The 24,059-nt window shown below is 40.2% G+C and overlaps 2 protein-coding genes across 5 annotated transcripts in view; one reads left to right on the top strand and one right to left on the bottom strand.

Moving 5' to 3' along the window:
- The window catches only part of LOC143038659 (protein arginine N-methyltransferase 9-like), a 50,677-nt gene extending 28,077 nt beyond the window's left edge, over positions 1 to 22,600 (top strand). The window contains exon 8 of the mRNA XM_076208164.1: positions 17,499 to 22,600. Coding sequence (XP_076064279.1) covers positions 17,499 to 18,224 — 726 coding nt within the window. The 3' untranslated portion in view covers positions 18,225 to 22,600. The remainder of the gene's footprint in view (positions 1 to 17,498) is intronic.
- On the bottom strand, positions 592 to 23,092 carry Rcd5 (microspherule protein Rcd5). 4 transcript variants are annotated; one of them, XM_076208168.1, is made up of 6 exons: positions 22,607 to 23,092; positions 11,491 to 12,065; positions 9,497 to 9,757; positions 5,981 to 6,183; positions 4,748 to 4,856; positions 592 to 1,045 (listed from the first exon to the last, which is right to left on the bottom strand). In XM_076208168.1, the coding sequence occupies exons 2-6, from the start codon at positions 12,052 to 12,054 to the stop codon at positions 830 to 832; spliced, it is 1,353 nt and encodes a 450-aa protein (XP_076064283.1). In that variant the 5' UTR covers positions 12,055 to 12,065; positions 22,607 to 23,092; the 3' UTR covers positions 592 to 829. The 4 variants fall into 4 exon arrangements, with proteins under 4 accessions (XP_076064283.1, XP_076064282.1, XP_076064281.1 ...); XM_076208167.1 differs by lacking the exon at positions 22,607 to 23,092 and adding an exon at positions 14,738 to 14,879; XM_076208166.1 differs by lacking the exon at positions 22,607 to 23,092 and adding an exon at positions 14,642 to 14,678.
- Positions 23,093 to 24,059: the final 967 nt, after the last annotated feature.

Below are 24,059 nucleotides of genomic sequence, written 5' to 3'. Positions count from 1 at the left end.
TTGTGGTTGAAGCAACATCCTCACCTGCCCATGGCCCGGGTCAGAAGCAGTGCAGCAACTATAGTGTGTATTTTCCACACAGAGAGTACATGCATACATACATACACCAAGGCTTTTTCCCCCTTACAAGGGAGGTAGCCAAAAAGGAAAAGGCATAAAATCATTCCCACCCATTCCATCCCTGAATACACTCCCCTCCCCTCCACCCTCCCTTTTATCTTAGCACCTCCTGGATGACGGGTCATCCCTGCACCTTGTCCACTGCCCTGGGTCAGAAGCAGTGCCGCAAGACACAACACATCCACAGCAAGGCCGCTTCATTAAATAGGCGACCCCCCCCCCTCTCCGTCCCCCCATGCATAAAAGAAGACGGGGAGAAATCCCTTTGGGCTGCGTCAAATTTTGCTCACACATACTACCAACATGTACTACACGGTACTCCAACACAAAAAAATTCATCACTGACTGACTTATGGGCTAAGCTGGTAACTATGACCAGTTTCCGGTGGGGCCACAGATCTCCTGCAGTTTTTTTTTGTTTTTTTCCTTTCCAGAGGTTATCAGATATCAAGGATCAATTAAAAGAAATGACAAATTATTCAATTTTATGTTGACAATTTTAATTTTTCTGTACTACAATTACCAAATTGAAAACAATATTTTTTTTTTCTCTTCTAAGTCTTATGGTAACTCAGTTTGATTGGCTAATTCATCTGACCATAATTCAGACAGAATAATACTGTACAAGAAAATATAATTTATAGGCTTTGTACTTCACGTATTGGGAGCACAATCAAAATAAGGAAAACAGACCTATTTAGAGTGAATATCAGTGACCACTTAGTTTCGCTGTTTCTTGTCTAATTACATTTATAAGGTCCAAATTTATGAGAAAGATAAATCTTAAAGAGGCAATTTCTACAACTGAATTATTATTTAGTTTTGCCTTATTACCAGTTAGGACAGGCTTGCCATCTATGTATATGGGCCGTTTTCCTTCATTTGCTATGAGGAAATCTCCTGTATTACGAAGTTTGATGATTCCCTGAAAAAAAAAAAAATAATAATGATAATAATAATGATGATGATATGGTTTAACGTCACACACTCCCCCCTATCGGGAGGATAGGATGGTGCCCCTCACAGAGGGCTTTGTAGTAATAACAATAATAATAAATACATATAGCAATAGCTTCTTCCCCCATACAAGAGAGGTAACCAAAGTCAAAGGTATAAATCCACTCCCTTCCATTTCATCATTTTATACTCCATTCCCATGCACCACCCTTCCCTCCCTCCTTTCTTGGCTCCTCCTGGACAATGGGTCATCCCTGCATCTTGCCCACTGCCCTGGGTCAGAAGCAATGAAGCAAGGCTGCTTCATTTAATTGGCTACCCCCATCTCAATCCCCTCATGCAGGAAGAGAGATGATGATGGAGAAATCCCTTCAGGCTGCATCATAATATCATTCACACATCTTCCCATCCCTCACTCATACCCTTCCATGCATCACAGCATCATCTATACACAACCATTCCCAACTCACTCCTATTTTCTCCCTTCCTCAACAGATATTCCCCTTGCCTCTTTTACCTCATCCATCCATCTCATCCTTGGTTGCCCCCTCGTGTTCACTCTTTCCACCTCTGCTTTCCACACCTCTTTTACTAATCTTTCTTCACTCATTCTTTCCACTTGTCCAAACCATCCCAATACTCTTTCATCAACCCTATATCCCAACTCCTTTTCTGCCCCTACTCTCCTCCTCACTTCATTTTTCACTCTATACAACCTAGTAACCCCTACCATATTTCTCAGGCATTTCATCTTGAGCATATTTAAACTCTTCCTCTCTTATGTTCCATGTTTCTGCCCCCATACAGTACTGTCAGCACAATCACTCCTTCATGCAGTCTCCTCTTAGCATACATTCCCAAATGTCCATTTCTCATTACACTCTTAATCCCCCAAGACATTTACTTGCTTCTCTCAATCTACATTCCACCTCTACTCCTCCCTTTCCTGCCACATTCACACCCAAGTATCTAAAGCTATCCACTTCCTCCAGTCTCTCTCCCTTAATACTCACTTCCAATTTGCTGCCATCCTTTACCCTTGTATATCTAATCATCTTACTTTTACCCACATTTATTTTGAACTTATTTCTTTCGCACACCTTCCCAAACTGTCACTAACTTACTTAAACCCTCCTCTGATTCCACTACAAGCACAGTGTCATCAGTAAACAACTACTGGCTTATCTCCCATTTTTCTCCATTTTCTTTAACCTCTTCACTCCGGGGCACATTGCACGTCTGGCAGTATTAGCTGCCCGACTAGCAATGTTGCGTCATAATAATAACATTATAGAAAATAAAGTCAGTGCTCAATCGTTCGTTCTCTTTCACCCGTGTATTTTGATAACCATAGAAAATTGATGAAGCCAGTTTAGAGAGAATGGAAATTACGTAGGTACGACTACAATAAATATAATCAAGATGCCAATGTCGGCATCATCGAGTACCCACTTGCTCCTCATGCCGCCTACGTAGGCGGCACCGTATGGAAGTAGTTAACCATCTCCAGTCTATTACCCTTGGATTGACCTCTCGCACCACCCCATCCATGTATAAATTGAAGAGCCAAGATGACATAACACACCCCTGGCGAAGTCCCACCTATACCTCAAAGCACTCGCTCTCCATTTCTAATTCTAGTACAGACTCTACTACTCTCGTAAAAACTCAACTGTTCTTAATAGCTTTCTTCCTATCCTAAATAACTGCAATACCCCCCCACAGTGCCTTCCTGTCTACCCAGTCATAAGCCTTTACCAAATTAATAAGGCCCAAAAAATATCCTTACCTTTTCCTAAAGCTTTCTCACCTACCTGCCTTATCACAAAAATCTGATCCGTGCAACTCCTGCCTGTCCTAAACCCACACTGTTCCTCACCAATTACTTCCTCTGTTCCTCTCCTAATCCTCTCAATCAAAACCATCCCACAAGCCTTCCCACTTACACTTAACAAACTGATCCCTATGAAACCACAACACTCACATTTGTCCCCTTTTCTCTTGTAAAACAGAACTATACAACTCCTCCAATACTCTATCCTCTTTTAGACAAACATTAAACAACCTCACCAGCCAATCCACCATCACTGTACCTCCCATTTATAGACACTCCACATGGCACCCGTCCAACCCAGATGCCTTACCTGCTCTCATCATTTTAATAAAAGCTTTCACCTCATCTTTCCCTATTTCTCCATTTTCCTCATTCATCACTGTCATTTTCTTAGCTCTTCCCATTGCAACTACCTTTCTCTCCCTATCCTCCTTCACATTTAGCAACTCCCTAAAACACTCTGCCCATCTTCCTCTTACTGCTGTCTCTTCCATTATCATCTCTCCATCTGCACCTTTTACCTTTCCTTCTCTACTTGATTCACCTCCTTTTCCTTCCTTAATTTCCTTCCAAAACTTATTTTTATTACTTTCAAAATATTCTGTTGCACTCTTGTCCCACTTCACATCTGCTCTCCTCTTTGCCTCCATTATCTTATGCTTTACTTCTCTTTTCTTTGTACTTCTCATGATTCTCTCATCCTATTTTATCTACTTGATTCACCTCCTCTTCCTCCCTTAATGTCTTCCAAAACATTTCTTCTCTTCTACAGCCTTCTTTGCTTCATCATCCTACCACTCGCTACCCTCCCTTCTGTTTCCTCCCATCCTCCTTGCTCCACACACCATCTTTGCACACCTTGTGACACCCTCCTTGAAACATCTTGTCTCCCCCTTCACTCCTTGTTCTACTCTATCCTTCACTCCCTCCCACACCCCCTTTTTCTCCATCTATCCTCCACTCTCACTTACCTTCCACCATAAAATGATCTGATATTCCCCCACTCTCTCCCCTTAGAACATGTACATCCAAAACCCCTGGTTACCACTATATAGTCCATGTGTACTTATGCTTGACTTTCTTTCTAAACACTGTATTTGCTATCATCAACTCTCTTTTTAGACACATCTGCACCATCATCTCTCCACTATGATTTTTTCCTGGCACTCCACACTTTCCAACCACTCCATTTATTGATTCATCTCCAACCCTAGCATCAAGATCTCCCAATATCACTACATTAACATTTCTCCCTAAACCTTCTATGCACTCATTTAAATATATCTAAATAAAAATTCTTTCAAGACTATAATTTATACATATTAAATGATCACAAACAAATAATAATGACTACTTAAAATATGAGACACAAAGAGCATATAAAATGATGAAAGCTGGTAAGACACCTGGGTTGGACAGGTGCTGCCATGTGGAGTGTCTGACAAAGTGAGGAACTCTTACAGTGGATTAGCTAATGAAGTTGTTTAATGTGTGCCTCAGGCAAGGAAGAACAGGAAGAGTGCTTGTATAGTTCTACTTTACAAAGGAAAAGAAAAACGTGAATGTAGTAGTTTTAGAAGGATCAGTCTATTGAGAAGTTAGTAAGGCATATGGGAGAATCAGAAGGGGAACAGAACTGGGGAAGAACTGTGTGGGCATAGGAAAAGTAGAGGATGCATGGATCAAATTATCTGTAATGTGTCTTACAGGAATACAGCTTACAGGTATCATTGTTCCCACCACAAGTATAACACTAGTATATTAAAAACAGATATGTAATGCATTCTTTGGCTTTCATAATTATGATAATTCCAAAGTTGCTGAATGATCTCTTACCTGACGTCTTGAGATTTTCCATGCTGGACCCTCAAGAGACAAATCTACATCAACATTCCCACCTGCTGCTTTGCGCCCAAGTGTAATTTCCCTTGATCGCATCAGATATCTGTATAAAAAAGAAGAAGAAAAAAAAAAAAGTTAGTTACATGTTTCTCCTTGATTTCAACATAGTGTCATTTGTTTGATTTGGTTTAACACCATGAACTCCCCCTATTAGGAGGCTAGGATGTTGCCCCTAAGTGGAAAACCCACAGCTCTACAGTGGCTGGCAACAGTCCTCAGAACCTCCCACAGATCTATCTGGGAAGAAATTTTGGACAGTTGACTGAGTTGTATCAATGTGGGACTTTCTATGTCACCAGTTGAACGTGGTAGGAGAAGGGAAGCAGTCATTGGTTGTCAGCTCTCCATGAAGGGTTAGAAATACAGATAAAGTAGATAAAGATAGAGAAAAGTCTTGGGCCCATTCCAGAGACCAAGTGTCAACCCCTCAGAGCTGCACTTCCTGATGGAGGTGAGGGGGGTTCACATGTTTTGAAAATGGGAGGTTTTGCTGTCCATCTTGCAGGACCACCACATGTGTGTGGCCATCCCTGGCCCCTGGGTTACAGTTGCAACAATAAGAGTAAGTCAGTTTCTTTTCTTCAACAGAATGAAAATTTGTAGATTTTAGTCCTGAGAGAAATAATAATGGGGGATTGCTGATTAAATGAAGCAGCCTTGTTGTTGATGTACCATGTCTTGCTGCATCCACAAGGAGCTAAGATGAGAGGGAAACCAGGGTCGTTGGCTACCTCCCTTATAAGGAGGAGGAACCCCTTAGTATATAGATAGATAGTCCCAATTACTGCATGACAAGGGATGGATTTGGTACAAAATATAATTTTGGTGAAGTCCTTGATTTAGTTTGGAGTCCACCCCCTTAGTTGAATAGCATAATCTAGCATTAGCCAGACCCAAAGTCTATGTCACCATGTTGAAAATGGTCAAGTAATAATCTACCTCTATACCCAGCAGATTCGCCCTCTCATGTAGGAGGTAGACAGCCAAGGCATGCACCCACTCCCATCCATCACCCATCCGTTTCCCTATTATCTCCCCACTTTGTGGATGTAAGGTCATCCCTATCCACTACCTAGGTCAGAAGCAATGCAGCAAGACATAGCACATCCACTTCATTTATAGTGACCCTTCTTCCTCACATAATAAATCTTTATTAATTCTTCTTACCTAACCAGCCTGCCTCTTAGAACTGCTAATGTCTGGTTATCGAAGTCTGGCGGTGAGATTCCAGTGACTGTGTCCACTAACACTTGCCACTGCAGCACTTCGTCCTCCAGTAGTCGCATCTCTCGCTTTACCCCACGACTTGCCACTCCGAGCTCATGTTCCAGGAGGTCATCACTGCTTTCATAAAGTTCAGAATCATGTACCTTGATAGAAGAGAAGCAAATTAATTTTGTATTAGTATTTGTGGTGGAATAATAAAATTATCTATTTTCATGTTGCAAACTCGCCCTATCAAGAGCCTAGGACATGTGCCCTTTACAGAGGATCTGTAGTGTGGAATTTAATGAACCATGCCATTGGTCCTACTTGCTGGTGGCAGGGTTCAAAATGCCATCACCTTGACCTCTGCCGCAAGCACTGACACTCTGTCTCACTTGGTCAGTGAGCATCTATCAATTGACATGGAGAAAACACCTTTATTTCAAGTTCGTGTATTACTCATGTGCTTGATATTGTGCCACGAAAATACTTTTTCATTAACACATATATACATATACCAACAGCTTTTTCACCCTTACTGGAAAGGTAGTCAAAAACAAAGGTATAAAACCCATTCCATCCCCACATACTCCACTCCCATTCACTTCCCTCTTATTTTGGCTCCTCCTGGATGATGGGCATATGGTATTATTGGTATGCCAGATACTAGGCTTTCATAGGCTGGAGGTTGCCCACCTCAGATCCATACTCAGGAACCCAAAATCCTCCTCACTGAATACTAAGTAACTGCCCTTGAACCCACTCACTCCTAATGTCACATCACACAAACACAGCCCACCAAATGCAATATCAAAATCAATCAGACCATTGCCTCAGATCTCTTGCCAGGTAACTGGCAGTGGTTGCCAGGCAGACCCACAGGTCACCCAGGAAAGCAATATTATGTTATCTAGGTATTGTTTGTGTGGAGCAGTTTAGGATAAGCTGTTCTGTGTCCTTTGTGTAGTAGTTGCATCTAGGGAAGTTTGATTTTGTAGTCAGTCTTGTTATGTGTTGGCACGGTCTCAGAGCTGGATGGTGTCCTGAACACAAGTGTGCCAGTGTGGTTCTTACTTATTGGCTACAAATTAGGACGAGGGAATTATATGAGAGGTACAAAGTAAAGAGCAGGGAAGTCAAACATAAGATAAAGGAGGCAAAGAGGAGAGCAGATGTGAAATGGGGTAAGAGTGTGACAGAATTTTTTTAGAGTAATAAGACGTTTTGGAAAAAAATTAAGAGAGGAAGAGGAGGTGAATCAAGTAGAGAAGAAAAGGTAAAAGGTGCAGATGGAGAGATGATAATGGAAGAGAAGGCAGTGAGAGGAAGGTGGGCAGAGTATTTTAGGGAGTTGCTAAATGTGGAGGAGGATAGGGAGGGAAAGGTAATTGCAGTGTGAAGCGCTAAGAAAATGAGAGTGATGAGTGAGGAAAATGGAGGAGAAATAGGGAAAGATGAAGTGAAAGCAGCTGTTAAGATGATGAGAACAAGTAAGACACCTAGGTTGGATGGATGCCATACAGAATGTCTGAAAAACAGAGGTACAGTTGTGGTGAGGTTATATAATGTTTGTTTAAGAGAGGGAAGAGTGCAGGAGGACTGGAGGAGTGCCTGTATAGTTCCACTTTACAAGGGAAAGGGGGACAAGTGTGAGTGTGGTAGTTTCAGAGGGATCAGCTTGTTGAGTGTAGTTGGAAAGGCTTATGGGAGGGTCTTGATTGAGAGGATTAGGAGAGGAACAGAGGGAGTAATTGGTGAGGAACAGTGTGGGTTTAGGACAGGTAGGGGTTGTGTAGATCAGATTTTTGTGGTAAGACAGATATGTGAGAAAGCTATCGGAAAAGGTAAGGATGTTTTTTGGGCTTTTATGGATTTGGAAAAGCCTTATGACAGGGTAGACAGGAAGGCACTGTGGGAGGTATTGCAGATATATGGGAGAGGAGGAAAACTGTTAAGAGCAGGCAAGAGTTTTTACAAGAGTAGTAGAGCTTGTGTTAGGATTAGAAATGGAGAGAGTGAATGGTTTAAGGTAAAGGTGGGACTTCATCAGGGATGTTTTATGTCACCCCGACTGTTCAATTTATACATGGATGGGGTGGTGTGAGAGGTGAATGCAAGGGTAGTGGGTCAGGGGTTGGAGATGGTTAAAGAAAATGGAGAAAAGTGGGAAATAAGCCAATTGTTGTTTGCTGCTGATGACACTGCACTTGTAGCAGCATCAGAGGGGGGATTGAGGAAGTTAGTGACAGAGTTTGAGGTGTGTGAAAGAAGGAAGCTAAAGATAAATGTGGGCAAAAGTAAGGTGATGAGATGTACAAGGGGAGAGAGTGGCAGCAGGCTGGAAGTGGGTATTAAGGGAGAGAGACTGGAGGAAGTGGTTAGTTTTAGATACTTGGGTGCGAATGTGGCAGGAAAGGGAGGAGTAGGGGTGGAGGTAGAATGTAGATTGAGAGAAGCGAGTAAATGTCTTGGTGGCTTAAAATGAGTAATGAGAAATAGAAATTTGGGAATGTATGCTAAGAGGAGGTTATATGAAGGAGTGATTGTGCCGACAGCACTGAACGTGGCAGAAACATGGAATATAAGAGAGGAAGAGAGGAGTTTGAATGTGTTTGAAATGAAATGTCTGAGAAGTATGATAGGGGTTACTAGGCTAGAGTGAGAGGTGAGGTGGAGAACAGGGGTGGAAAGGGAGCTGGGAGATAGGGTTGATGAAAGAGTATTAGGATGGTTTGGGCACATGGAATGAATGAGTGAAGAAAGATTAGTAAAAGAGGTGTGGAATGCAGAGGTGAATATGAGGGGGCATCCTAGGTTGAGATGGATGGATGGGGTAAAAGGGGCATTATGAAAGAGAGGAATGTCTGTTGAGGAAGAACGGGAGAGGACAGAAGATAGGGGTGAATGGAGAAGGGTTGTGTATGGATGATGCTGTGATGCATGAGGGGGTGGGGGAGAGAGTATGTATGAGAAATAAATTTACGCAGGCCGAAGGGATTTCTCCCAGTCTTCTTTTCTGCATGAGGGGACAGAGAGGGAGACCGCCGAATTAATGAAGCGGCCTTGCTGTGGATGTGCTGTGTCTTGTGACACTGTTTCTGAACCCAGGGCAGTTCACAGGATGCAGGAATGACCCGTCATCCAGGAGATGCCAAGATGTGAGGTAGGGAAGAGGGTGGAGGGGAGTGGAGTATGTAGGGGATGGAATAGGTGGGAGTGGTTTCTATGCCTTTTTCTTTTTGGCTACCTCCTGTGTAAGGGGGGAAAAAGCCTTTGGTATATGCATGTATGTACTGGGTTTTGTAGTCTACCTTGAAGAACATGTTTTGTAATCTGGGTGTGAATGTGTTTTTGTATGGACAGTCCACAAGGACAGAAATGCTACTTCATCAGCAACAAAATACAATCCACCCGACCATTTTTTACTAACCCTATTTTAACGAGGAACAAAGTGTGTTTACAATTTAACTTCCCTACCTGCTGTTCAGCTTCACTGAATTCTTTGAGCTGTCCTCTCTGTAGAGGCTGCACTGCCTGGTCAGGGAGGAGGTGATACTGCTTCATCTGGTGCCAGTGAACCAGAAGTGATTTGGCTACTCTTGCTGGGTAAAAGACATCTGAATGCTCTTGCAGTAACATCTCAAATGTCTGAATAGTTGGATTAGAATTGGATTTGACTGTTCCAAGGAGTTCTTCTTCTGCTTTACTGTACAGGGCTCTTGCTTGCACTGCTTGTATCTGAAAATAAAGGGAAGAAGTTTATATTTATATACTTGTTTGTATATTTAATTATGAGAAAAGTACATGGCAAAATGTGGCAGAGGTAGAATGAGTGAACACGAGGGGGCGACCAAGAATGAGATGGAAGGATGGGGTAAAGGGGCATTGGGAAAGAGGGGAATGTCTGTTGTGGAAGGAAGGGCTACACAACCCCAAAAACAGATATAGCTTAGATAACACGTTTTTTTTTTTTTTTTTTTTTTAGAAAAATGTGTGAGAGAGAGACTTGGGAGTTCTAGTGAGTCCTGACCTTAAATCCAAGAAACAGTGCATTAGTGCCAGGAACAAAGCTAACAGAGCATTAGGTTTTATTGCTAGGACGGTTATGAATGGAAGTATAGAGGTAATTATCAAACTCTATCTAGCATTAGTTAGGCCCATCCTTGACTATGTGGTACAATTTTGGTCTCCGTCCTATAGAATAGACATCAATTCACTAAAATCAGTACAGAGGAGAATGATCAAAATGATACATGGGCTCAGAAATTTACCTTACAAAGACAGAAACTTACACTTTCTGGAAAAATGCAGAATGCAGGGTGATCTAATAGAGGTGTTCAAGTGGATCAAAGGCTTTAACAGGTGATACAAACAAGGTCATCATATTAAGAAAACAAGGCAGGACTCACAGTAATGGCTTTAAATTGGACATATTTAGATTTAAGAAGGAAATAGGCAAGACTTGGTTTACTAATAGGGTGGTCAACAAATGGAGACTTCATAACCATGTAGAGAGCGCTGAAACTATCGGTTGCTTTAAGAAACAGACAACTTTATAGATGCGAATGACAGGTGGTAATGGACATGGAACTGCCTAGTGTAGACCTTATGATCTCTTGCAGTCTCCTTTACTCTTATATTCTAAGACAAAAGATAGGAGTGAGTGGAGAATGGTTGTGTATGGATGATGCTGTGATGCATGGAAGGGCATGAGTAAGGGATGGGTGGGCGAGGGAATATGTGTGAAAGATATTTTGATGCAGCCCGAAGGGATTTTTCCCCATCTTTTCTTTTTCTGCATGAGGGAATGGAGAGGGGTGGGTTTGCTGATTAAATGAAGTAGCCTTACTGTGGATGTGCTGTGTCTTGTTACATTGCTTCTGACCCAGGGCAGTGGGCGAGATGCAGGGATGAGTTGTCATCTAGGAAGAGCCAAGATAAGAGGGGTGGAGGGGGGTGAATGTGGAGTGTGTATGTATTATAATTCCTGAGTATAATCACAGTGTATAGGTAACATGATGCAAGGATGGGAGAGGAAGTACAGAGTGGTTATGTACGAGTGATATTTTGACATAGCCAAAAGGCTTTTTCAGTCTTCTCTTTCTGCATGAGGGGACAGAGAGGGGGTTGCCAATGAAGTGAAGCCGCCTTGCTATATGCTTCTGACCCAGGACAGTGGGCAGGATACAGGGATGGCCCATCATACACGAGGAGCTAAGGTGGAGGATGGGAGTGGGTACATGCCTTTTGACTAGGCTACCTCCCTTATAAGGGGGAAAAAGTCTTTGTTATATAATTATTATTATCACTATTAAAACTTATTATGAACTCCCTTTCACCCCACAGTCCACCCCTCAACACAATCAAGCCTGCTACAAAATAGAGGAAAACTAATGAAGCTAGAGGGATTGAAAATATTTAAGGTTATATCTCACATCTATTCTTTCGATTCTCTACAACAGGAACTTTACCTGATCAGGGTGAAGGTTTTTCATGGTTTGTTGTGCAATGCGAGAGACAGTAGCATCATATAACAGAGCATACCACCTCTCTTGAATTTCACCAAGTGTAAATTTACAAGAAAACTTGGCCCCACGATGAACTGTGACAAGATCACAAGTCTGTTGGACACCAATAATCAACATGAGGTCATCTGTTGGTTTCCACCTGCCCAAGTCTTTGGTTGCTATAGTTTGTGAACCACGACCCTTTCTTGTCCTTTTACTGGAAGACTTGGAAGAGAGACGTTTTCGAACGTCAGATGTGACAGAGGGAGTTGGTGGAAGAGAAACCGAGCAGTCAGACGCTGTAGAAATGGATGGATTCCTTGTGCGTATTTTACTTAGAGGTGTGGAACTTTGACCCCCTAAACTAGATTCAACCAATTCATCGTCAAACTTTGGCCTTTTGATAGCTCTAGAAGATGAACGTCGTTTTGTTCCATCACTGTCAGTAAAGCTGGTGTTGCTGATGGTCCTTTCTCGTGGCGGCAATATAATGCCCAACGATGATAGTGAGCGTGGTCTGTTGCTCATCTCCAACTGATCTGCAAGAGAAATTAATTTTGTATATACATACAAATTCCAATGGCTTTTTCCCCCTTTCAAGGGAGGTAGCCAAAATACAAAAGCATAAAATCCACTCCCACCCATTTCATCCCCACGCACTCCACTTCCATTCACCCCCCCCCCCACTCCTTCCCTCTTATCTTGGCTTCTCTTGGATGATGGGTCATCCCTGCACTTTGTCCACTGCCCTGGGTCAGAAGCAATGTAGCAAAACACAGCACAACCACAGCAAGTCCGCTAAATTGCTCCTTTCCTGTATACTACAAATAGGAAAACAAACAGTCACACACACAAACTATCTAGCTACATACCAACGACCTCATCCTCTTTACAAGGGAGGTAGCCAGCCAATGCACGCACCTACTCCCACCCATTCCACTCCCATCGCCAAACCATTGCTTCCCACTCATTTTACCCATTACAGATTTTTTTTTTTCACTACCATGTTTTGGTGTAAATGACTTCCATTTTTATCATCCTTATATCAATAATCTTTTTCCAAACACATTTTTTAAATGTTTTAGGTGATGGTTATGCTCCTCTACCTGACAGTCACTGGACAATAAAGAAAAAAATAAATAAATAAATAAAAGGCACCCTGGGTTTTTCCTCAAACAATTTGAAGAACGGGAAGGAAATTCATTGTTTCCTGATGTAAAGTGCCAAACCCTACCTACCATAGTCTGATCCACAAGTTCCCCACACGAGTTACATGCCCTTACAAAAAAAATGCAAAGGAGAGAAGGTTGATGATTCTAACATTTCTCAAATACAGGTAGTCCTCAATTTATACGGGAGATGCATTCCAGAAGGGACCGTATAAAGTAAAAAATTGTATAAAGTAAGGAATGCATACCCAACCCCGTAGACTTTAAATACCCAATCCCCCCAGTACCCCTTGAAACCGTATACAGATGCTCCTCTACTTACGTTCATTCATTTTACGTTTTTTCGATTTTACATTTGAACTGACTGTAAAAAAAAAAAAATTGAGAGAATTTTTTAGTTTAGTGCGCTCTCCGTTGTTCAAACGATACTTGCGCATGACGCTGCATCCATTCTTTACATTGCACAAACGACAAATTGAACATGCCTTGCCTCCTCCTCCCCCATCTCAATTAATGTTGCTTGAATTTAATTTATTTGAAATTAATGTTATTATTTTACAATGTTATGTGTATAATTAATGATTTAGGGGTGTTTTATAAGATACGGTAATAGAATTTACGGATGTATAGTACAGTAACAACTTACGTTCATTTTCAACTTATGTTCGGCCGTTCGGAACGTAACTAAAACGTAAGTTGAGGAGCGTCTGTATTTCTGAGGAATTCGTACAATGTGATGAATAACCTCTATTTTTGGACACTGTATAACTCTGAATTCGTATAAAGTAAACTTGTATAAATCGAGGACTGCCTGTATAAGGCACTTTATATGTTAGGTTATTAATACTGTAACTGAAAATTAATATTTCCAATATTCTCAATATTTTCAAAATTAACATTGCCACGCACTTCGTAGACTTCTTTACCAAATTTATTATAAATCAATACCATTAATATTATTATCCAATCAATGATTTCTTGTCGAGAAATATTTCCTTAGAAAAAAATCTTATAATTCTTGAGCACAATTTCTTTCCAAAACCCTATATTTACTGGTACCACTTGATTCTATCGACTAATTCCATTGGAAGTAATATATTTCTTCAGAACAAAGAAACAAAAAGCCAGCACTATCATTATTTTCCACAGTAAATGTCCCCAACGTTAATGTGGATGAAATATGGGGAAGGGGGAGTCTTTATAATAATTCACGCCACCCAAAATATATATATATTATATATTTATATATGTATAACATCAGGGATAGGGGAAGATATTGTGTTTATAGACGAGATTTCCAGGATTTCCCTATTCATCAGAATAAATGACTGCATGTAGGAAAGTAAAATACTGAACAGGAAAAAAATAATATTCTTGCTAGTAGAAAAATAAAATATGGAATAAAATAACATGAAATTTCATTTATATGCAAGACATGCAACTACTAGAGATTAAAACAAAGCTCCAAATCAGCAAAACTGAATGTTTAAGAATGTAACGCCCATGAATATACTATACTCTTGGCAAGTTCGCTTTTACATTTTAGCGAGCTTGATCTGCTCGCCCTCTTAATTCATCACTCTTGGCACCAGCCTTCATGTCAAATATTTAATGTTTTGCCGTATACAATGGGCTATTATTATGACATTTTTGTGTTGTGAATAAACTTTATGGAGAAAAAATTATCTATGTCAAATAGTAACAAAATTACATATAATTTTGAGTATGTTATGTATGAAATACAGTAAATTTCTTTAAATTACCTGTAAATTATTTCTGTTACTTGCAGTCAATACACATGTTACCTAACCAGTGATATGAAAGACATAACTTACAATATAATGATTCATAATAATTGAGTGGTAAAAGTCATTATTAAGAAGTAACAAAAAATCGATATTATTCCTGTAGAAATTAGCACATATTCTGATGTCACTTATTTCTACCTATAGTTCTCTTTCGTAGCATATTATTGTATATTGGGATCACACTTGACTCAAAGACACCAGATTACGTATAAAATGGTTTGATTTAATACTTACAAGACTAGTGGACGAAGTTCTGAAAATACAGATGTAAACAAAATCAAGAACGCCCGAGATTATCGGAAAATAAATACCGTAGACATTTCACTGACTGTAATTATATGAAGTTTAGTAATACTAGATATTATGTTAAATAATATATTATTTATTAATTCTTGGGTAGAAATAATTATAAATGAAAATATGTTGAACCAAACTTTCGCGCAATTTTCAATTCTACATCCCACATCCTATCGCAAACGTTTCCGTAAAACTTGGAAAAATTTTAAGAGTTCATAATGATAATGATATTAAGCATTATAATGATAATAAGAACACGCTAAACTTTAATCATCTATCACTATTGATTTTTATTTTCCGCTGCCTCATACCCTAAAGATGTAAGACAGGAGTAACCTAATGAAAACAATTCTTTCGTCAGCCCTGGCGAACGCATTTTATCTGATTTTCTAGTGGGGTGTTTTATGGATTAATGGATAATTCTCATAAGTGCAGCCAATGAAGTTGTAAAGTTCTAATGGTAGAAATATTTTAAAAGACGATAAACATTTTATTTTTATAATCGTGTTATTTGGGTGGGATTTTTTTTCTTTAGCAACGGTATGTCTAGTATAATCTTTCCACCATTTTGGAAGTTAGACTTGTCAGTACTCAAAGTTTCACGTGTGACATTCACTTCACCAATTTACTATAAAAAATTACGACAGTAATTTATTTCATAGTCATTGTCAACAGCACAACTAGTGATAGTCAAAATAAAAAATCCAAAGTACGTCATCGTAACTTTGAGATAAGGGGTGATGTTTGTTGAGCTTGGAAGGTCAAAGGCAAGAGGTAGGTAGATAGGGATCTTCATCCACAAGTAGGTGAAAGAAAAACAAATGGGTAACGGACGGGAGGAGTGGATGCATGCTTTGACTGACTATAGACAATTCACTCAAAGAATCTCAGTCGATCCTGCGTTTTCGGTTGGCAGCCCAGCTCACCCTTCGCTACGATGCTACTCACGAACTTTTTCATATCTACATATTTCAATTTCCGATCTGAGTATCACTCTTCTGACCATATGCGTAGGTACAACCGTATTCAAAGGCTCAAGAAGATAATGAATATGAGATGATGAAAGCCGTAAACTAATCGAGATCGAAAAACCATGAGCGGTATATACTCAAGTCATGTTCAGTTTTGACTCATGAGATTGATTGGGGTGGAGGGAGGGAGCAAGACGCTGTGCTTCCCACCACCCCGTCCAGTATGGAAAGATAATCATATAAACCATTCATTTTCTCTTTTATGTGTCACTTTATGGGATATGTGGAAGCAGTCATATTCATTACTATTTTATATCACAGAAGGCATGTTAAATTTTATAACCAACCTCATAATGACTGGACACAGCGATGATAAGTAAAATGCTGTGTAAGCATTACAATTATACTTCTTATTTTATACTCGCTACAATTACTTTCTTTGTACTATTGAAATGGAAAGCTTTGAAATAGGTGAATATGGACTGCTTCATCCCTAGATGTAAATAAAATTCGTGTAACTCGTATAGTCACTGAGCTAAGTGAAGAAATATGAAAATATTTTAAGAAGGCTTGAAGTTTCACCCAGCTCAACGGGGAAGGGTGAACAGAGCTGCCAACCGAAAACGCAGTATCGACAGATTCTTTGAATTGCCTATACTTCGTATATAGGTGGGGTTGCCTTATGTTATATTTTGTATATTTGGATATACTTTGTTGCCTTATGTTACATTTTGTAGATTTGGTTATACTTTGTTGCCTTATGTTATATTTTATATATTTGGTTATACTTTGTTGCCATATGTTGTATTTTCTATATTTGGTTATACTTTGTTGGATAGTTTTTGTTATTAGATAACTAGAGCGACGTCATCGTCTGTGCCATATTTCAGCTGGAATCATCTGGCTTTAACCAGAATAAGATTTATAACGAATTTATAACGGTTTGAGCAGTGGAACAACCACCTCTAGGCACAGTTTTCAAAATTGGCGGCTTTTTTTGTTTATTTATTTGTTTATTTCATTTATATCTTTTACTCTTTAGTTTACTTGTGTGTTAATTTTACGTTTGAAATTAAAATAAATAACAAGTTTTTAAATTTACGAGCGTAATGTAAGAATAATGTTTCAATTTGAAATAGAAAATAATTTTGTACATACATTCATGTACCAAGGGCTTTTACCCCCTTTACAAGCCAAAGTCAAAGGCATAAAACCACTCCCACCCATTTCATCCCCACCCACTCTACTCCCATTCACCACCCCTCCCTCTTTTCTCGGCTCCTCCTGCATCTCCCCACTGCGCTGGGTTAAAAGCAATGCAGCAAGACACAGCAATAATGATATACTTCTTATAATACTGTATCTTCCTTGTATTTTTATATATAATTAAAATGCATGATAGATGAGTTAAAAAAAGATTTGATCTTTGCCACAGCTCCTTGTTTAAATGTGATTCCTTCCCTTAAATTTATAACCTTACGTCCCTGGATGACCCATTGCATGACAATATATTGACCCTTTCTGGTATGTGTTCCTCAAATGATTGCCATTGTCCGTTTTTGAAGATGGTTGACCAAGACGCCCTCTCAGTTTAAACTTACATGAGTAACGCTGTCGTGGAGGAGTGAATTTCACATGTGCATTTCTTCCTTTTTTCTCAGCCTCCAGGTGTTACGCTTTCATCGCCATGTAGTCCCTAGGTTGATTTTTTTTTTCTTCTTCTACAGAGTCAGCATCACATTGACCTCGCCCTCTCCGCTGTACCTCACACCGTCTTGGCCCCGCCCATCGCCCCGCTGACCTTCTCGCTCACCCAAGCAACCGTCCACACGTCCCCTCTCTTCACCCCTCAACCTAGCACATATTCAGTACACGGCGCCAGACGCACGCGGCGTCTGCGTATGCAGCCAGTGGAGGCGACTCCCTGTGCGTCGTCTACACAAGAGTCGCTTAGAATGTTCCAGAACTCAGGTGCATCCACGCCACACCAAGAGGCATCTACTGATTTCCAGCCCGTGCAGTTGCACTCAAAGTCTCATCATACCATACAAGCGTTGCAGGTCAGCAATGAATATGAGGAAGGACACAGCCCGGGTGAAACACGTCGGGATGATGCTAACAGTGACGACAACAACAACGAGCTCCTGGTCGTCGGTGGACAACCGACATGTGTGACAACAACTCTGAACGTGGAAGCCCCGGGAACCACAACGGCTGTTGCTTATTGGTTCGTGTTGAGGTTGAATAAAGCCTCTGGTCCTGCTTCTCTTCCTTCATCTTCAGAAGCTGAGGAAAGCATCGCTGTGTTCAGCTCGTTTAGCCATTGTTCTCCTTGTAACCAGAGTCTGTTTTTGTTAGAGGAGCGTCAAGAGGTGGCCCGTGGCGACAGGTTGAATTTAAGTGTTATTTGGCGAAAGGATGTGTTTTCTATGTCCATCAACAAGATGGACTAAAGCAGATGGATGCCTTTGTCGGTACTCCAGCTGGTCGGTACTTCACCGAAATCATGTGATCTCAACGTTTGATTAAAGTGGATATGAAACTTCTTGGTGTATCATACAAACATAAACTTGTGCCACGCGGACCTCGTATTCTTAAACTACGCGGGCAGTTTCACGAAATCAGAGTTCAGGTAAAGGGCGAAGATAAAACTGACAAGAGATCTTTAGCCAGAGACCGTTACAAGTACAAGTTGAAGATGCGTATGCTTGAAGAATATTCAAGAAGTAACAAAACCGTTGGAGCCTGCCGTGTTAGGGAACCGCGTGGGGAGTTAGGGCATATGTTCGAATCCTGGCCATGACACAGAAGTTAGGAAATGCTCTCCAGAGCATACCGTGGACACCGTCATGTGTGAACTGATACTGACCACTTGCGGGTAGCATCTTCGCAAACCTCTTAGGGAGGAAAAAATGGAATAGCATTGACCAGTGTTTCCCAACCTTTTCCGACCATAGCACCCCCTGTTGCCATATCTCTAAGCAGTCCAACACCCCTATCTTGTTATTAGAAGGATAAAAGAAAGTAAAGTGTACTGCTTGATTTATTTTCTTGACTCCATAGAACTGAAACAAATTGACAATATTGTTTGTAGAAGAAATAAGAACACCCTAGAAAAATAAAATAGCATGGGAAAAGTCAAATATGCACAACTATATAGGTAATCAATGATACATATATCAATGTGGTTTTTGTGTGCATCACTTTCCAGCACCCCCTATAATTAATTTCAGACCCCCAGGTTGGGAAACGCTGTCATAAATGATGATACAGTACAACCTCAAAACATAGGTGAAAACCAGTTAGCTATGGTCGTTGGATTGAAAAAAGCAAGAACGTACAAAATTTATGTAGTTTCTCTCTCTCTCGACCGCCAGTTCACCGATTCGAGTTTGAGGCTTCCCCAGGACTGAACATTTATATGTGTGTGAGCGTGTAAGGGTCACAACATTGCCCATAGATTGGGCCATATATGAGCTCTCATCCGAAAAGTAGCTGTCGTGGGGATCAGCGCACGCATTAATATTATACTTGTTATTATTATTACTATAATAATAATTATTATTATCCATGCCATGCCCCGTGTAGGGGGAAAAGCCTTTGGTATATGTATGTATATATTATCCATACCACGAAGACGTAGTCATGTTTCACCACGGTCTTGGATCACGTGTTGTTCTCGTGATCGACAGCTACTACCCTCCTAATTAAGAGCTTAAAGCTTAATATTGCCTGATCTATGAGCAATGCACACACACAAACACTACCCAACATGTTTGCGCGCGCGTGGAGATTATTTAAGGTTTTGTTGTGTGTTTTATTACCTTGTGAAAGTGAAATGATTAATTATATATGACATAAATTTACAAAGATGTATGTAAACTTAAGATGAAATAGGTCCAGCCCTATATTGGATTTTCATGAAAATCTGTAAGTGCTGTCGAAATTTTCATGACAAACACTACACGCATATAGACCATTTTTTGACAACAGAGAAACAAATAGGAATTCTATTGCCTGATTTAAAAACACATGCTAACACAGTGTCTACACATAGATCAGAATATATATATTATTTATCATCCATTGGGGTATTAGTTGTCGATCACGAGTATAACGTGATCTAAGACGTGGTGAATCACAGTTCACTCATCCTCGTTTTAATGGACACAGAAAAAAAGGGAACATCGGTCTGATAATGTTGATTGTCACCAGTCTGTAATGGCTAATATCAATAATAAAATTACGAAAAAAGAGGAATAATACAGCACTGTACTTTTAACAAACATGAAGAAAATGAAGATCTATACATACAACGTAAGAACTCTCAGAAGACCACAGGCCGGAGCACTGTTGCCACTTTGTGGGATTTTCCCACAGATCTGTGGGACAAATGATCTGACGTGGGACTGTTTGTGGGGAGACCAATTTTGTTCTTAATTTGTGGATTTTTTTGTGGGAATCCATACAGTTTGTGGGAAATTCTATGGAATCAACAATTAATCAGACAAATAACTAAGATTCTCCATAAATAAGAGAATTTGAAAAAGTATTGTTGGCATACATAACTAGGTTGTGTTGAATCAGTTTTAAATACTGGGACTAATTCTGTGGTACATAATATGGGTAAGCTGGGAATGAGGTGGATCACGCGTCCTGGACGCGTCCATCTGACTCCATCACTCGTTTAGTCGGCACTCGGAAGGGATTGGGTAGGGGGGAGGAGGAGGACTACTTCTTAACAATGAAGACACAGCCCAAGCGAAAACGTTTTCTCTTCCCTCCCCGCGATAGGTCGAAAGCATCATACGTTCAAGTACGGTCGACCCTCCCCGCGATAGGTCGAAAACGTCATACGTTCAAGTACGGTCGACCCTTCCCGCGATATGTCGAAAGCGTCATACGTTCAAGCACGGTCTGGCCAGTAGAAACTCTCGACTCCTTTGTCAACAGGGTCAAGTTGGAATCTTGGAACGTTTTGGAAGTCTTGCCAGAGGCTTACTTTACTCTACAGTTTCAGTTCTACAGTAAGCTCTGTTGCTCAGCTGCTGTTAGTCATACCGGTCTGCAAGACGGCCGGTGCTTGTAGGACCTACTTTATTTGCTAGTGATAGTCAAGATGACTGACAAAAGTACAAAGAAATACAGTCAGAGGTCCCGTCCGTCATGGGAAAATGATCAACGTTTTAAAGGTAAAGACAAAAATTTCGAATCTGTTAAGTTACCTTGTTAAAAATTGATGAAGAGCATATACAAATAGATACATGTATGCTTTCCTTATATCCATTAATTGATTACCGCTGGATAATTTTACTTTACCAAGGTGTGGTGTACGCTAAAATAGATCTACGTTTTCTCAGTGCTTATGTAGTCGTAATATGAATTACCGCAGGATGAAATGGTATAACTGTTGTATGTTTATCAGAGAACTTTGACTTCTTGGTTTTAGGTTGGCTGCAGTCAGTCCCAGGTGATGCAAGCAAAGCACGATGCAAAGTTTGCGGAAATTCCATTTAGGCGCACATGAAATCCGTGATTGGTCACTCTCTTAGCAAGAAACACGTGGATAACACCAAATCCTGTACAAGCAAGAGCCAGAGGTCCATCAAAGATGCTATGCGTCCCATAGAGAGAGATCCAGTCAAAATTGCTGAGCTTAGAATAGCAGTTTATATAGCTGAACATGCCTCAGCTTTATCAGTAGATCATTTGGGTGAACTTTTGCCTAAGTTGGATATGAAATCACGCACATTACAAGATTCCAGAATGCATCATACTAAATGTGCACGTCTTCAGAAATATGACATTGCTCCATCTTTTGCTGTTAAATTAAGAAATTAAATTGGAGACCAATTTTTTAGCTTGGTGGTTGATGAGAGTACCAACGAAGCAAATATATCTTGCCTTGCCCTTTGCATTCGTTTTTACAGTACAAGTAAAAAGTCTGTACTGGACACTTTCTATCGTCTACTACCAATAGAAAATGCTACAGCTGATACTCTCTATCAAACTGTTAAAAGATGCTTGGCTGAGGACGGCCTAGATGTGAAAAGAAATGATAGGCCTAGGGACTGATGGAGCCAGTTCGATGATCGGTCGAACTCATTCACTCTCAACACTTTTAAGAGTTGATAATCCTGAATTAACCCTGTTTAGGTGTGTGTGCCACTCCCTTCACCTTGCTGCCAGTAAGGCTTCTGAATGCCTTCCTATAATTGTTGATTTTGTAGTTAGAGAAACTCATAATTGGTTTTCTACTAGTCCTAAGAGGACTAATGAGTATCAGGCTATATACAGAGTGTTAGAAAACAGTGTACCTAAGAAGGTGCCAGGACTGGCAGGCACACGCTGGTTGGCAAGTTTGGAAGCAGTTAGTATAATTATCGATCAGTGGGAGGCTCTAAAGCTTCATTTTGACCCGAGTGCTTCCAAAGAACGTTGTTACACAACGAAAACCCTGTCTGATGCATACAGAGATGACCAGAATAAATTGTATTTGTTGTTTGTCAGAAAAACTCTGAAAGAAATAGTGTTAATAAGATTTTCCAGTCACAAACTGCAGATGTCACAAAAGTAACACAGGATCTCATTGCAATGTATCGTAATCTAATGAACATTGTAGTAAATGGAAAGCACTTGTCAAAATGTTCTGATGAAAACCTACCCAAACTTAAATTTCTGGATCATGTTGTGCCATGTGAGGCAATGAACTTTGGATATGAGTTCACCACATATGCATCTGCTTGTTCTTTAACTGTAGCTCAAGTTCACTATATCAAAGAGCGGTATAAAGAGTTTGTGGTTGAACTCATAAAACAAGTTCAGATGCGCTTACCTGATAATGTTGAGATACTTATGATGTTGAAAAATTTCCATCATTCCATTGCCACACCGCAGATTAAAGACCCTGTTGCTCTGATTGGTGCTAGGTATCGGTCTACCTTTGAGGATCTAGATGGTCTTGAAAATGAATGGAGTTCAATGTGTCTTCAGCAGTGGCCTAAAAGTTGCTTGGGTAATGTAGTAAGTTTTTGGACTGAGGTAAATGAAAGGGAAAATTCTGCAGGACAAAAAATGTTCCCAAACATTTCAGGCCTCGTACTGGCATTATTGTCCCTTCCATTTTCAAATGCCTCAGCAGAAAGAATTTTCTCTCAAATGAACGTTGTTCACTCGAAACTGAGAAATCGTCTAAAGGTTAGGTCGGTAGAGGCATTGTTGCAGATAAGGTATGGGTTGGTTCATTATTATCAGTCGTGTGTAAACTTTCAGCCCACTGATGACATGATAAGAAATTTCGGTGCTAAAGGTTCTAAAGAGGAGGAGGAGGAGGAGAATGTCATTAATCTTGATTTAATGCAGTAGGAAACTGAGACTGTAGGTAACTATAAATCTAATTATTGTCATTATGATGGTTGTATTGCAAAGTTTTGATTGGCCTACTGTAGTTTCAGGCTGTCTACTGAACAGTCACAATGGAAAGACCTAGTTTTTAAGTTTATATAGTTGTTAAACATTAAGTAACTGCCTTTTTTGTAAGGAAAATTTTTTAATTTTCTTCATCAATAATAAATTTATATGAAATAATGCTGTATTAATTTTGTGGGAATTTTTGTGGGATTTTAATTTCAGTTTGTGGAAATCTGTGGGGAAAAAATCTCTAATCTGTGGGAATTCGCCTCTACAAAAGTGGCAACACTGGGCCGGAGAGTTTAGTGGAAGAACTGGACAGCATCAAGTGGGACATCGTAGGACTGAGCGAAAGAAAAGCTGATGCAATTACAAGATGGTCACCACCTGTTCTACTATAGAGGTAAGGACAAAGGAAGATCTAGTGGATTTATCAGTTCTAGATAAACCTGGAGGTTGCCAGCAATGTAGTCAAGTTCAGTAGTTTATCAGTCAGGGTAGCTTGGATTGTGATTAGGCTGTGTATAAGGTACACTGTAAAAATAGTTCAGTTTTATGCACCAACTTCACGGAGTTCAGACGATGAAATTGTGTCCTATGATGATTTAAGTCAGGTAATGGATCAAGATGAAAGTAAGTACGTGTTAGTAATAGGCGACTTTAATGCTAAATTGGGGAAGAAGATGGGAGGTGAGTCGTGCATTGGGAAGTTTGGAGTAGGTGAAACAAATGACAGAGGAGAGATGTTAGTCAACTTTGCAAAGAACTACAACATAAGGATAATGAACACTTCCGAAAACGTGTAGGTCGTAAATGGACCTGGAGAAGTCCAATTCGGAAATGTAAAAGTATTAAAGGGACCGAGCGCATACATGCTT

This window comes from Oratosquilla oratoria, chromosome 24 (genome assembly GCF_046742065.1).
Source record: "Oratosquilla oratoria isolate Oo_2021 chromosome 24, ASM4674206v1, whole genome shotgun sequence".
NCBI lineage: Eukaryota > Metazoa > Arthropoda > Malacostraca > Stomatopoda > Squillidae > Oratosquilla > Oratosquilla oratoria.
Note: the sequence above shows the minus strand (reverse complement) of the source record. Positions and strands in the feature narration are given on the sequence as shown.

Excerpts from the sequence above, each read along its gene's own strand:
- Rcd5 (XM_076208166.1), bottom strand. The coding sequence starts at position 14,663 with ATGCTACGAAAGAGAACTATAG. Across the intron at positions 9,758-11,490 it reads AAAACCTTCACCCTGATCAG|ATACAAGCAGTGCAAGCAAG; the intron begins GTAAAGTTCCTG and ends CTTTATTTTCAG. Across the intron at positions 1,046-4,747 it reads GGAAAATCTCAAGACGTCAG|GGAATCATCAAACTTCGTAA; the intron begins GTAAGAGATCAT and ends TTTTTTTTTCAG.